Source organism: Girardinichthys multiradiatus, chromosome 10, assembly GCF_021462225.1.
Source record: "Girardinichthys multiradiatus isolate DD_20200921_A chromosome 10, DD_fGirMul_XY1, whole genome shotgun sequence".
Classification (NCBI taxonomy): Eukaryota; Metazoa; Chordata; class Actinopteri; order Cyprinodontiformes; family Goodeidae; genus Girardinichthys; species Girardinichthys multiradiatus.
The window spans coordinates 31781273-31797626 of NC_061803.1; the positions used below are offsets into that span (position 1 = coordinate 31781273).

Consider the following 16354-nt stretch of genomic DNA (forward strand, 5'->3'; position numbering starts at 1 on the left):
CAATTTAGAAACATCCTTTAGAACCTCTGTGATTAAAAATGAACTGCTATTCTCTGTGCTTTTAAACCACTGAACTCATAAAGTTACAGCCATAGGTCTCATGGGACATCTCGGGCCCTCAGGGGCCAATTGTGTCTACAGAGGGATGCCTGTTAGCAGAAGCAGACTATGTAAGAACACACAGGATTCTCCAACCACTTAACCCACCAAAAACTGAGTTCACCAGGAGAACACAGCAATGTGCTCTGAACCCACTGCACTGCTGAGAAAACAACTGATTTTCAGTGTAACACAGAGAAACGGCTTCAGTCAGCATTTATTATAATCCTTAAAAAGACTCTTTGGTTCAAATGACCATGTTGATGAGAAGAAACTGGAGCTCATTTGATTTCCAACAGGAGACCACCAAGGTATACCACTATGAAGGAATCTGGTCTATTTTGGCAAACAACACAGTCTTTTGCAGCAACGCAAATGTTATGTTTTGTAGTGTCAAATTTTACTTCTTTTTCTCAATGTCAAGTACAGTAAAGATTTCTTAACTATTTCATCAGGATTCTCAGTGTTGCTCATTCTTCATCCTAACTTTAGGAAATCTCCCCAATATGCTGGAGTTCATTGCAATAAATTAATCTGCATCTGAAAGCGAAAACTCAATACTGAAAAATAACACCAACTGTCAGCAAAGCTCCAAAGTCTGTCCTGAGAGGATCACTCTGTGCAAAAATTTAACATCACATCATTTTCTTCACAGCTGCATTATCTAGTTACGTGTTTGAAGCCTTGTTGCATTCAGTTGTGGCGTTATTCTGAAGTTGTCCAACTCTAACACAGTCGTCTGTAACCAGTGTAATGGCAGCTTCCACATTGTGAACTTAACTAGAAGCTAAACCACCATCAGGTTTCCTGCCAAAACTGCAGAATGTCAGGTGGCTTTGTTTAGACTTGTTTGGATTGGAGTTGAGATTATTTTTACATTTGTTATATGTGTTAAAAAAAGATTAACAAATAAGGCTTTGAAGATAAATTGCATGTTAGGTGGTAAATCTTTTCATAAAAAAATCATCCAAGAAAACAAGTTCACAGTGAAATAAAGGAAGGAAGACAGTTCTGCTGGTACGTAACTGGTTAGACGTGTCTGGTTAGCAATGTCAAACTCCTGTTGCATTGCCTTTAAAATATCTTTGTAAAGAATGAAGTAATCCGTGTTGCTCATTAAACAAACTGTCTGTAATGTTTTTAGTTGATCTTGTTCATTTGTGTTTCAAGTTTAGGAAAACTGATGAGCAGTTGTAAAGTAAACCTCCTCAGTGGAGCAGCTCTAATCTGATCTCACAAAACCTCCTTCAGCAGCAGAAATACTTAACAGTCAACATAGAAAGTCAATCTGCCTGTCAAGGTTTACCGCTAATTTGAACTGATGTAACCTTGTTCTTACACCCACGCACACACACACGTACAGATCCAGGCCGACCGCAGACAGCTAAATCCCCCCCACCGTCCACTTCATCACGCTAATTTGAACAAGGCGTTATTCTGAGGTGTGTCAGAGGCTGCTTTGTGATGGCTGCTTGGCCTCTCTTCAGGTTAATTACTGCAGCAATGGCAGCATTCACAACTTGGCCAAGGAAACTGCAGCCAGGCCAGGCTGAGCTGGGCTTCGTGGCACCGGCTGCTGGCACCCCTGAGTGCTGGATGCTTGGATGTGTGGTCTGCTGACTGACAGGGTGACTACACTGGATGTGCAGCAGGCTCAAAGCTGGGAAAGAAGAGGAATTGAAACTTAAAAGTAGAATTTGTCTCTGTTACATAGTGCTTATCATCATAAGCAATCCAGTGGAGGACTGAAACTGGCAAAAAACTGGAATGAAATTAATAGATATGCATTCCTATTTACTGAATTAGAATATTATTAAAAAGTTCCTTTATGTCAGTAACCTAATTTACTAAGATAAACTCATTATATGGAACACTTACAAAGTGATGAAGACAAATAGTACTGTTAATCATATAAGCGAGTGTCATTGGAACACATGTTCTACTCTACTCTACGAAATTGTATGATGATCAAAGCTAATTGTCAAGTCACATAAAACTCTGACTCTTTCTGTCCTGTGATTAGCTCTAAAATCAGTCTGAAGTATCAAGAAAACAGTTTTGCAGTAAATGCATATGTCATAGATGATATGCAACATTTTCAAGTATTTTGCACAAAAATAGCAGATTGAAAATTGGTCTGTAACTGTCAAATAAAATTGGATAAAAACTGTTCTTTAACTAAGGTATTAACTAACTAACTATAGCTAATGTTCAGGAGCAGCATGCAATACTCCAGACATTAAACAAGCAACAAGCAATTAAACAAGCAACACAAAACTCTGTAAAGCTATGGGAAATGTGTAGCAACCCTAGTACTGTCAGTGGGTCTAGTTGTGGTTCTCCTGAGTGACTTTTCATCAGCTTTTAATGATGCTTACATTGAACTGAGGTGACATGGACCAATCAGAAGGAACAACGGACAGTGGACATGCCTTCAAAGTCACCCTGGCAGAGCAACGTGCATATGTGTTTGTACAGATGAATTAACTATATTTATCTGCACTGCAATATTATCTCTAACTATTAGTTTGTGCATAGAGAAGTCCATCATTGTTATTTAAAGGATACCTTAACTGTGTAAAAGTGTCACTGAGTGTAAAAGATGAAGCTGTTGATCCAGTCTGCATCCAAACCCTCTGGCTTGCAGGTCTTTCTAGTGGGAATCTGCTGGGAGTTGTTTTTGAGCTCCTGGTCTTAGCAGCAACGTCTGCAGCAGTAAAACATTAGGAGTAACTGCAGCACTCCACATTTGTTTATGCAGCCTTCTCATATCATGCAGACACACACTCCTAAGGTGGAGGGGTGGCTGCGGAGGTGGGGAGGCACCAATCATGTGCTCCGCTCTATGTTTTTTTAAGGGATTAAGCTTAATAAGATGGCAGGCTGAATTTATGGAGCTAATATTTCATGGCGGGTGATTCATGGAGGATTTGGTGCAGAGAAGCAGCTTAATGGATGTTCAGAAAGACTTGCTTGACTTGTGCCCTGATGTGATTAGCCCTGTGGGAGGACGGCTGCTTAATGCACCACTGTGCAAGTGTTTGTGTACAGAGATGGCGAGCCGGCGGAGAAAACGAGTAAACAGAACACAAACACAAATCCCTCCTGTGCCGGACTCAAACACGTGCAACGCTTTAGATTCAGTAAACAGCGACTTCATTCCACATCATCCCATGAGTCAGATAAACTAGGATACTGCCTCATTGATCCAATTTAACACACCTGCAGGAGGGGTACAAGAAGTCTGAACTGCACCCTAATTAAAACCAAGAATCACTTCATGTTTATTTTTATTTTTATCCATTAAATGTTCTGTTCTACTAGTTGTAGGAGGGAGGATAAGCTGCAGGCTCCTATTTTCTATCAGATGTCGTGAGACTGGTTGAAACATGAGGACAGTTCTGCAAAGATGATAAAAATGTCACTTTGACAGATAAAAAAAATCTCCATTGAGACCCCACAGCTGCATTATCCCTATTCTCACAGAGACGTTAGCTGGAATATGATAATCAACTAGTTAGAGGACTGATTGGGAAATAAAAATTCAATTGCAACCCCAATTCCAATGAAGTTGTGACGTTGTGTAAAACGTAAGTAAAGGCAGAATACAATAATTTGCAAATCCTGTTCAACCTATATGCAATTGAATACACTACAAAGACAAGATAATTCATGTTCAAATATTCACTCATTCTGAATTTGATGCCTGCAACACGTTCCAAAAAAGCTGAGACAGGGGCATGTTTACCACTGAGTGTCATCACCTTTCTTTTTAACAGTAATCAATAAGAGTTTGGGAACTGAGGACACATCTTGTTGAAGTTTTGTAGGAGGAATTCTTTCCCATTCTTGCTTGATGCACAGCTTCAGTTGCTCAACAGTCTGGGTGTCTTCATGTCAAATTTTGTGCTTCATAATGAGCCATACATTTTCAATGGTAGACAGGTCTGGACTGCAGGCAGGCCAGTCTAGTACCCCCACTCTTTTACTACGAAGCTATGCTGTTGTAACACATGCTGAATGTGGTTTGGCATTGTCTTGCTGATATAAGCAAGAATGTCCCTGAAAAATACATTGCTTGGATGGCAGCATATGTTGCTCCAAAACCTGTATGTACCTTTCAGCTTCAATGGGACCTTCACAGATGTGCGTTACCCGTGCCATGGGCACTAATACACCCCTATATCATCACAGATGCTGACTTTTGAACTTTGTGCTGATAACAATCCAGATAGTTAATTTCCTCTTTGGTCTGGAAGACACGACTTCCATGATTTCCAAAAAACAATTTGAAATGTGGACTCGTCAAACCACAGCACACAGAGTTAGCTGACAATGGTTTTCTGAAGTGTTCCTGAGTCCACGTGGTAATATCCATTACAGAATGATGTCGGCTTTTAATATAGTGCCTCTAGAGGGATCGAAGGTCACTGGCATGTGCAGAGATTTCTCCAGATTCTCCAAAACTTTTGATGATATTATGAACAGTAGATGATGATGGAATCCCAAAATTCCTTGCAATTGTATGTTGAGAAAAGTTCCTAAACTGTTGAACTATGTGCTCACGCAGTTGTTAACAAAGCGGTGAACCTCGCTTGTGAACGACTGAGCCTTTCGGGGATGCTCTTTTTTTGGAATTGGGGTTGTAATATCTGTATGCTCAACATGATATCAGTTACACAATCCAACCACGAAGCTTCATAAAAACCCACAATGTGACTCCTATCAGACCCCATCTAATGCTGGTAATACTGTATAATGTGTTCAGGTGGCATAAGCTGTGTCTGCTTACCTTCACTATCTCTTCTGACTGTCAGATGCTCTGATTACTCCCCAACTATTTCTGCACAATCAATCCCGTGACCTTTGCTCTCTGTGCTACACATGTTAGCTCCTTCTGAACTGAATCTTTTTACATTTTCATCAATGGTCTGCTTATGGAACAAATTGTTACTTGGATTTTTACTTCCGGGTGTTAAACTTTTATTTGTTGTAGAAGAAGCAAAATGCTGTCCAGCAGAATAAACCTGAAATTATTCTTCTTGGGTCTTTAGGACGCTTCATGTCAGTATACACCTAGGTAACGTTTTAGCAGCAAGCAAGGATTAAAGGAATGTTGAGGGTATATCCATTATTACTGTATGCAGGGTCAATCTGGTGCATCTGTTTCAAAGATGATGATGTAGGGAGATCAGGTCCTGCCTTAGAGATAAGGAGAAGATCACCATCATCTGGAGATACATCGGAGTAAAGGTGCTGCTCCTCCACATTAAGAGAAGTCATCTAGTTGTTCTAACATCTAATCTCTGTACCTCCTGGACTCATCCCTTGGACAATTTCCAAGGCTTTTCTGAATGAAAGGTAGACCCCATGTCAGACCCAGAACTCTCAGTAGGGACTATCCTTTTTGACCTGTGAACACCTTGTACTCCACTAGGAGAAGCTGTAGAGTGTTGGTGGAAGAGAAGAGTGCCTGAGTAGTCCTCCTGGATCTGTTGCCTCTCTGAAGCTGAAAGACACGGTTGGGATAGGGATGGAAGGACCTTCACTTGCTGGTGATATTGAAAGCTTGATAATAAGTGCTTATGAGAAAGGATGAATGGTTTAGCTATTGTAAGACATTTAATCAATAACATAATTCATTGCTGTTGCAAAATGATGAGACCAACAGCGGATAATTCCACAAAGTTTGACTTGCGTGTCATCTGAACTCCCCTTCACTCAATTTAATCTATTTGTATAGGACAATTAAAAACAAACCAAAACCTGAAGAAACAAAGCACTTAAACTCTGGCTATTTTCTTCAAAGAGCTTCATATTTTTAGCAAAGGTATTTCCACTGACCTTCAAATAAGGCAACAATTTTTGCAATCAGATGCCTCCTCCCTCTGAGAATAACAGTTTAGGATGGTTTGAAACAGTAGTGATGTAAATTAAAATCTATTTCTGTTCAGTCTGACATTAAAAGCAAGACATTTCTACATTTGTACGGAACGACCACTTTGGTTTTTCCACGCTGCAGAAAATTACAGCTCTGTTTCCGCCTCCTCTTAATTCTCTGAAGGTTTCTGGACATTTGGAGTTATTTTCATCATTTTCTGATTTTTAAACAAAATGATTCACAGCTGAGGAGCAGCAGGCCTCCCAGAGTTGCAATCTGAGTCGCCCAGAGTGTCTGGGCTGTGTGGAAATGCTCTCAGAAAGGAGGACCTGCTGGGTCACAGTATCTATTGAAAAGATAACACCACCCGCCTTGTTGGTTCAAGTAGAATTTCGCCTGCCAGGTGGTGTGTTTTGCTCAGACGTTCTTCTGTTCAATTTTTATATAAGGAAAGGAGCTGAGCCGTTCTTTTTGCCGCAAGCAGAAAAACGCAGGGTTGGATATAGGATAGGTCAGTGAGCTCTGAAAAACACCAGAGGAGGCAGAGTGCCTCCTGTTGGAAGTTACAGGAACAACATTCAGGTTTTTACCACCTCTCACCAACTAACTGGGGACCTGCCCTCATAGCTGTCAGTTTGGTTTTAGTGGTTTAAAAAACTCACTTTGAAGTTAATTGCACATTTTTCCTACTTTAACTTCATTGTATTTTATTTCCTACTGTTCTAATATGAATTTCTGCCTGAAGGAGAAAAAGTAAAGGCATGCTGCTCAGGGAAATAAATCATTGTCATTAGTATAATTAAAAACATTTGATCAGTCTAATAGTGACCTGCAGTTGCCTCAACGCCCCCCAGGAGAAGTTATAAAACTGGAGTGAAAGATATCAGTTACACAGAGGCGCCTGTACCACGCCAGGGGGGTGTCTTCAGATTCCCCTGTTACCTTTCCTCATCACTATGGTAACAGATGCTGTAACCTCAGGAGCTTCAGGGCTGGTCACTGTCTGTTGATCAGGTTTCCAGATCCAAGCTGAACTCTTGTGGAAGTAGCTTCTCCTGATCAAATCCACAATAAATTCTAACTAAAGTGCCCAGTACTGGAATTTTTTTGATCATTACAGTTATGCACACGGCCACTTTATTAGGTACACTTTGTTAATACAAGGTTGGCCCCTCCTCTTCCACTTAAAACTATCTAAATTCTTTATAGGGCAGATTCAACAATGTGTCTAATTTTGGTCCATTTAGTTGCTCAACATGTATTGGCTGTAGATCTAGAATGAGAATCTCCAATTCAGCTGCATCCCAAATGTTCTCTGTTAGGTTGAAATGTGGTGACTGAGGAGGTTGATTAGAGTATCGTGAAATCACTGCCATATTCAAGAAGCCAGTTTGAGATGATTTGAGCTTTGTGGGATGGTGTATTATTCTGCTGGAAGTAACTTCAGAAAATGGGTCGTCATAAAGGGATGGACATGGTACTCGGGTAAGATGTGGTGTTTAGACAATGTTCAATGGACATGTGACGCCATGTAATTGACTGAGTTGCTATTTGCATAAACCAACAACTAAATATATGTTCCTAATGAAGTAACTGGCTAGTTTAAATTTTAAGATCATCCAACCTGGAAAAAAATGGCTCAACAAATGATTTAAGTTAAAAAATAAATACACCACTTGTGTCCATGATGAGTAAATAAAAACTTCTGATCTATTTATCTAATTCGAATATTTGTTGTTTAACAGGCTGTAGTTTTTACATTTACTCTTCGTTAGCGGTACTGTTTGAAGAGGATTCCTGGTAATACATCAGAGGTCAGGACTGGAAGTGTCAGCAAAAGCTAGAAACAGGTGGTGTAACCCTGATGGTGAAGTCAGGCTTCATATCTTATTTTAGAAACACGGTTTATCTAAAGTTTCTGATAGGATATTATACATTGTGGCTTATTGTTCAAAATGTAATCTGTGAATCTGTAAACCTCATCAGGATAATAAGACGATGTGTCTTGAGCAAGTTTTCTGAATCTGAAAAACCTTTAAAATGAGGAAAATTTGCCTTGGTTCAGACACTTAGAAATCGATCCTGCTGCACCTTCTATGATTTCTAGAAGTAGTTCCTGTACTGCTGGAGTGAAGCCAAAAGGTCAGAAGATCTGTTCTTTGCAACCCTATGTTAAAAGCTCTAAGAGGGTGTTTGCTGGATCCTGTGGCTCCACTGGTGAAGCTGGGAAACCACTAGAGAATAAATTAATGGGAACATAAAGCTGAAATCACCAATAAAATTAGAATGAAGCATCTGAAACTTCAACTAATTTAAAAGCCAAAAAACTGTCTCCACAATTGAGTCACTGCAATATAAGTGTGAAACTGAAGAGGTTCATCAGGTTCACCCGAGAGAAGGGTTAAAGCTGCAAACAAACAAAACGATGTCACCTCCTGACAACCAGAGTTCGACAGGGTCAACAGTGAGCAGGCACTCCGAGGAATCAGCCAGAAAACAAGGAAACAGCTGCCGGGAACAAACACCTGACTTACGGGATCTAATTAACTCCTGGCAAAGGCAGAAGCTCCAGGAAAGCTGGAATCACCAGCATTCTTACATCTACTGCTCTGTCTGTGGATCTAATCGTAACTGAGGCTGATCCCTTCATTAGGTAACATCTGCTCTCATACGTCGGTTCTGTCAGCCTGACCTGGAGTTCAGTAGAAAAAACACGAGGACTGAAACAAAGATCAACACCGTCGTCTTTCTTTACAGTAGCTGCTCAACAAATACTAAACTCCTTACAACACTGATGTTTAGTTGTGCTGCACACATGAGGAGACCCCAGGAGGTTGTTTCATGGTTAAAGCATCACAGCATCAAACAGTGCTTCAGCACTGGCATGTTACTCCTGCAAACACTTCATTTGAGATGCTGATATTGACTCATATATTCTGAATTCAAACATGTATGTTGAAACTAGACGATCCGCAAAAGAATAAGAACGAAAAGGTCAAAGCTACATTTTTTTCAATTCTTCTGATTTCTAAAAGCCGAGCAGGAGGATTTCTGTGCATCCTGTCAGGTCTTACATAACTTGTACTCGCACTCATCGTCTGCTGGGTCGCGGGGGCAGAACACTCAGTAGAGACACCCAGACTTCCCTCTCCCCAGACACCTCCTCCAGCTCCTCCGGGGGGAGCCAAAGGAGTTCCCAGGCCAGCCGAGAGACATAGTCCCTCCAGCGTGTCCTGGGAACCTCCTCCTCCCGGGGCCAGGGGGGACCCTCTTACAATTATAAGATCATCCCTTACATAACTTGTATTTTTTTTTATAAGATTTGTTATGTGTGCCGAAACCAATTGAGCAGTGAGAAAGCTTTATTTCTCATAAGAGCCTCTTTAGTGGAGGAGAGGCTTTCTCTAGCTGTCTGACTCAAATCCAGTTTCCTCAGGCTGCCTAAAGAAAAACTTACAGGTCTGCAGCAGCTGGTTATTTGAAGGCTAATGTAAAATGTACATACATAAATGAAAATACAGATCTATTAAAATGAGAAATATGATTAAAAAGAGATATTGACCAAAGAATTTACAAAAAGAAAACAAAAATGAAAGCAAATATGACTGATTTAATTTCAAAATTAAATCCCTGCTGAAGATTTCTAGAAAAAGAGAAGAAACTGAATGGTTTCAAAATGACAACAGAAACTGATGGATATTTTTAGAATGTAAACAAAAGCTTAATATTATCAGACTAGTGGAAAAACCTTTGATGTATACTTTCAGAATAAAAGTACAGACTACAGAATATTTTCAGGATAAAAGCAGAAATTGAAGAACACTTATGGAATAACCGCCGAAAACCTTATGAATATTTTAAAATAAAAGTACAAATTGAATGTTTTCCAAATAAGAAGAAATTGATGAAAAATGTCCCCATCAAATGCAGAATCTCTACTAAATATTTTCAGAATAAAAGCAGAACCTCAGATATGCCTTTTCGGAATAAAAGCATAAACTTACATGGATGTTGCGCAGCTTCTTTCGACCTCTCTCCAGCCGGTTCAGCAGCTTTACTTCTCCACCCGCCAGCCTCAGCAGCTGATCATCGGCTGACAAAGTTTTCCTCAGAGCTGCCCGATCACCTGCTGTCCACACAGGTGTCACCCTGTCCGTCTGACCCAGAGGGAGTCTCCTCCCACTCAGCCCTGTTCCTCTGGCTCCACCTGCTGCCAATCCAGAAGGAGGATCAGGTGACCAGAAGTCGCGCTGCACGGAACCTGGAAGATGGAAATTGGAGAAGACTGGTGGTTACTTTACACCACACACACACACACACACACACACACACACACACACACACACACACACACACACACTTGTTTTACACTTGTAGTGAGGACCATGTGTTGACTCCCATTGACTTCCATTGATTTTCAGTCATTTTCAACCCTTTCTATGCCCTAACCCTGACAATAACCCTAAACCTAACCATTACCCGTGCATGCCTAACCCTAACCTTAACCTAAAGTCAATTCACATCTTAGTCCTCAGCCTAACCGGAAAATAGGTCGTGAGGACCAGCAAAATGTCCTCACTTTGGTACAAACGGTCCTCAATTTGATGGTGAAATCGGGAAAATGGTTCTCACTGTTATGCCAAGACAGGAACACACACACACACACACACACACACATCCGTGTTTTACTATCTTTATGAGAACTTTTCGGTTACTTCCATTGACTTCCATTCATTTTCCTTGATTTTTAGTGCCTAACCCTGACCCTAACACTAACCCTAACCAGTTAATACCTAACCCTAATAGCTCAATTCATACCCTAGTCCTAAACCTAACCCCTGTCCCAAGAACGGAATTTGAAAAAGTGAGGACCAGGAAAATGTCCTCACTTTGTCAAAATGTCCTCACTTTGCCATAAAAATACGAAAAATGGTTCTCACTCAGCAAAAAGTACAAGAACACACACACACACACACACACACACAGAGACAGTCTACAGCTGCTGAAGGCTGCTACTGTTTCTATAACTCTTTTTTTGTTTTCATAGAATGAGAATACTTTGGAATTATAACCTGGGAACATCCTTTTAATGTTTAGAACAGGTAAATTATATATACCTAAACTCATATTTATCTAATATTTGCTGATAATAGATATCTGATAAAATGATGTTTAGAAAAGGAAAATTAGTTTTTAGAATTTTATTTTACAGGAATCTGCTCTCTAAAACATGTGCAGCGGGTGAATTTGGCTGTCAGATAAAATTGTAAAGGTTTTCAGATGGATACCAAGAAATCCCTCCAAAGAATATCTTCAAATTTAAAGTCTGAGTGGGTCAGGAGCTACAGCTCATTGTGCTTCTTCAGAAGCTTCATATTTCAATTCTTGCATGCGTGCACATGGTTCGGGTGATGTTCTGCACAGCAGTTGAAAACCTGAGCTGCTGCATTAAAACTGCATGAGGACAGTAAAACATAAAAAATGGAAGGTCTCTGAATGTGGTTGCGTTAGATGGAGGTCATCCAGGTCAAACTCACAATTTAGAACTCGAACACATTCAGTTTATGGGAAATAAAAAAGAAAGATTTAATAAAATGGTTTTTCATTGTTCTGCTGAGTGTTATTTAACTGTCTTTGTAGCAGCTGATTCAGTGTGGACATAAAACCAAGCAATAAAAGATAGACATAGGAGAGCACCACTTTAATGGAGAGGCAGAAATAATTTTTATTGTTATTATTGGTGCTGTTTTATGAGAAGGTGACAACATCAAGAAAGGAGCAAAACATTTCAATGTTGCAAGAAGGGCAAACAATGTGTAAATCATCTGTAAGTAAAAATTAAAAGCTGAGAATACACAAAACAAGTTGATTTAGAGATAAACATGACTAAGTTACTCTGAAATTCCTTTAATTGTCTTAAAAGGTAATTACTGACTGACTGATTGATATAAAGTTATTGTCTCGGGTAGATGTCCTGTAAATGTCATCATCTGTCAATTTCATCATCTACAATGATCAGATAACCCAAAACAAAAGACTCCTTTTAATATTTTCTTTGGAAAAAAAACACGGGCTGTTCCCAGACTGTAAAGGGAGAGTTCTGGGTCTCCTCCAAGTGAAACCTTTAAAAAGCGGCATCCTGATCAGAACCTCCATAACCGACTCCCTTATACAGAGAAACAGCAGCTCTACTCCAATCTCCCCTTAGATGATGGAGCTCCCTTCTCATCTCTAAGGCAGAGCCCGGCCAACCTACAGAGCAACATTCAGCTGCTGACATCCTGGATCTCCACCTGTATTACAGGTTTCATATCTCACAGAGCATGACATGAAACCTAGAGAGTACATGTGGTACATTCTCTAAAGGCAGGTGGAGAAGCTAGAAGCCAAAAAACTTGGATCGACACCAAGCACTAAGAAGACAACAATGGGACTCCATCATTCAGGATTTGGTGTAGAAGGTGATATACAGCAGGTTAGAAAGACGTTCTTGCACAGGACTATAAACACTCGTCTCGTCGTCTTCCACTTATCTGGGACCGGGTCGCGGGGGCAGCAGACTCAGCAGAGATACCCAGACGTCCCTCTCCCCAGACACCTCCTCCAGATCCTCCGGGGGGAGCCCAAGGCGTTCCCAGGCCAGCCGAGAGAAATAGTCCCTCTAGCGTGTCCTGGACCGTCCCCTGGGCCTCCTCCCGGTGGGACGTGCCTGGAACACCTCCCGAGGAAGGCGTCCAAGAGCCATCCGGTATAGATGCCCGAGCCACCTCAACTGGCTCCTCTCGATGTGGAGGAGCAGTGGCTCTACTCCGAGCCCCTCCCGGATGGTCGAGCTCCTCACCCTAACTCTAAGGGATTGCCAGGCCACCCTACGGAGGAAGCTCATTTCAGCCGCTTGTATCCGGGATCTCGTTCTTTCGGTCATGATCTAGAAATCCTGTCCATAAACGTTATGAACAGGACTGGTGACAAAGGGCAGCCCTGCTGGAGTCCAACATGCACCGGGAACAGGTCTGACTTAGTGCCGGCAATGCGGACCAAACTCCTGCTCCGCTCGTACAGGGACCGGATGGCCCCTAATAAAGGGTCCCCGATTACATACTCCTGGAGCAATCCCACAGGGCATCACGAGGGACTATAAACAATTTACTGATAAAAGACTTTGAAACCTATGAAATAGTTCCACAGGTACGTCTCAGTAAATTGGAATATTAATGCAATGAGATTCTTTTGTCTAATTAAAAGTACAATCAAACACAATTAATGCAGGGATTAAATGCTTTTTATAAAGCACATTTTTCTGTATTACGTTTTCTTATTGTTTTGATGTAAGAAATTAAATGACTGCTGTAGGCAGAACATCATCATAGTTAACAGAAATAAAGACTTGAAAACATCAGTCTGTGTGCTAATCTATACAATTTGTTTTACTTAGTGAGGTACAGAAATAAACTTTTCAATAACATTCTAATTTATTGATGGATATACCTTGGGAGCATCCCAGCCCCCCCCCCCCCCCCCCCCCAAAAAAAAAAAAGAAATCCGACATTGGCGCTGTAACAGTCAGCAGCCACAAAGTGGAGCCATAGAGCTCTGTTAAACACTGAACCATGTGGATTACAGCAACAAACATGGCCAAAAACATTTCTGTTTCCCGTGAAGAAAAATTCCTTTGAATGACACTTTCCAGTATTTCCATGTCAGAATAATTTAGCTGTCAGATAGAAGGAAAAAGTTTTAGTTTCTGACCATGGATAGCAAACCATTCCCACAGTGCAACATGTAGATTCAGAGCATCTGTGTGATATAGCTCAAGCTTGAAAAGCTTGGTACAGAGCTGCAGCTGGCACAGCTATGAATGTTTGATGAGGAGGAAATTTACCTGACAAACACACCGTTGACATCACGGACACACAGTGTTTATCATATCAGTTAAAATATTTACACGTTAAAGGCTGAAGAGAGAAGTAATAGTTGTAAAAACACCAACCTATCTGACAGAATTACAATGAAAAAAGTGTTAACAGTCTGAGTAAAGCTACTGCTCATTGTCTTGTTTGGTTCTTTCCTCAACAAAAGAAATAAATTTCTTCGGGTTAAGCCTTTGTCCTTAAATCTGGATCTAAACTAACTTTAAAGTTAAAGATGTTTGTTCCATCTGAGGTGGATGATTTTACCTCGCTGTGTGACAGGTTTCTTTTCAGAAGAATGTTTCATCTGCACTTCTTTCCTACTGGAAGCCTCATCTTTACCGCTAAATGTTTGCATCCACTCTGTCTAACCACGGTAACCAAGGTCCTGAGTCATAAAAATCTCCTAATCTCACCAGTGGATAACCTGTGGAGTTGTTTTATTAAAGTTCAATGAGATTTAAGAGCCTCAGAAACAGCAGAGGTGCAAATTAAACACAGTAACACAGCCAGTGGTGTTGGTTTAGTCAGTTTTGCAGGAGTTTATTTCAGCTTTGTAAAATTATCTGAGATCACAGAGTCAACTCTATCAAAGATAATAATATTATCCAATGAGTCATTTCTAACTACATCCAACCTCCCTGTGTCTACTACTTTAGCACTGAATAACAGAGACACAGCCCACTCTGGTGGACAGAAACTAAACAACATCCAGATCAAACTACATAAATTCAATCAGGGAGAGCGTTAAACGGTGAGTGAGGAATGTGAGGTGAGCACTGAAGGAAGTAAGACTGAGAAAAGGAAATTGATCTCCTCTGCATCATAAACAGGGGGTACCCTTTGCAGATATGTTAATTCCACAGAACTGATCTACATGATCATCTCTAACTAATCCAAACAATACAGATATCTGGAAGTGGCATCACAGCTTAGATTTACTTGCTGTTTAATATGACTTGTTGCAATTCAAATAAACAGAATTCTAGTTAGATTTGAAGATCATCTGTTATTCATATGTGGAGTTCTTTCTATAGATGTGCATTAAACAGCTTGTTGTCTTTGTGTTAGCATCAGAGGCCTGTAGGCCTCTGCAAACTAACTATGGTGGATTCTGCAGCATCTTTTCAACCTTAGCCTGACCCAAGAGAAGGTTCCATTGCTGTGAAACCTTGTCCCAGTACTAAATCTCATTATCCAACTGTTTCTAACGACTTTAGCCCTGTTGCCCAGAAATCCTACAACATGAAAGTCCTTGAGAGACTCCCCTTGTCAGCAGAGTGAGCAAACAAGCACCTTTCATGACCCTCTGCTGTTTGCATATCCTGGTGGAAGTTGAAGACTCCATCACACACCTGCTTCAACAAACCCATTATTACAAAGCTAGTGGCACTGTGATGACAATGTTCTTTGAAAATTTAAGTGCATTTAAGACACTTCAGCCCAATTTACTATGTCAGAAACTCCACACACCAGTCACTTTGATCCATGACTACCTTACAAACAGACCACAGTTTGTGAGACTAAAAGGTCGTGTCTGTCGTGTCAGCAGCATAGGAGCCCCACAGGGGACTGCAGTCTCACAATACCTTTTTACTCGGTACACAGTTCAAGTCAGAGTCCTGTCATCTGCAGAAATTCTCAGGTAACTCTACTGTTGTCGGGTCTATCAGTGATGGACAAAAGACTGAGTACAGAGAGCTTCGTGGCATGGTGTGGGTTCAGTCATCACATCTTGAGTGTGACCAAATCAAAGGTGATAATTGTAGATTTCAAGAGAAACATATACGTCAAAAATAATATGCCAAACACTTTTCCGTCATGCAACCAGGACAGCAGACTGGATTGAAGAGTGAAGCTATGTACCAGAATGGACAGAGCAGACTTTCCTTCTTGAGGAATTTTAGGTTCTTCACTGGTTGCAGCTATATATCTCTTGAGGAGAGTACAGTCTCCCCTGCCATCTTCTGTTGGGGTAGCTGTATTACAGCCAGTGATTTAAAAAAGCACAAGATGATAAAGTAGACTGATTCTGTTTTGTGGACTGCTCTGGGGCCTTTGGAGCTGTTCCTACAAAGAAGCACCAGTGTTTCTGTCAACGATGAAACCAGAAGGTGAAAAGAAAGCAGGAAATCTCTGCTCCAAAATCGACATCTCCACATGAACAAGTCAAATGGCTTCTGGGAAAAGTATGATGTTCAGACAAGACAAAAATCTAGGTGTTTTTTGAAATTCTTCAACCTCAACTCAAATGAACTGCTAGATGGTTGAAATTGGACACAACTGGGTGTTTCAAACACATATCTGAAATGGTTTTGGAATGGATAAAGCAGGCTAACACTAAGCTTCTAGAATGGCTGTCCCAAAGCTCTAACCTTACCTCTGCTGAAAATTGATGAACTCTGCTTAAAAGCCAAACCTGTTCCAGAAAACCAACCAGTTTAAATGAACTCTGTATAAGAAG

General features: G+C 40.7%; 1 protein-coding gene across 1 annotated transcript in view; it reads right to left on the reverse strand.

The window, feature by feature from the left end:
- The window catches only part of ankfn1 (ankyrin repeat and fibronectin type III domain containing 1), a 119853-nt gene that overhangs the window by 88720 nt on the left and 14779 nt on the right, over nucleotides 1-16354 (reverse strand). The window contains exon 6 of the mRNA XM_047376417.1: nucleotides 9985-10241. Coding sequence (XP_047232373.1) covers nucleotides 9985-10241 — 257 coding nt within the window. The remainder of the gene's footprint in view (nucleotides 1-9984; nucleotides 10242-16354) is intronic.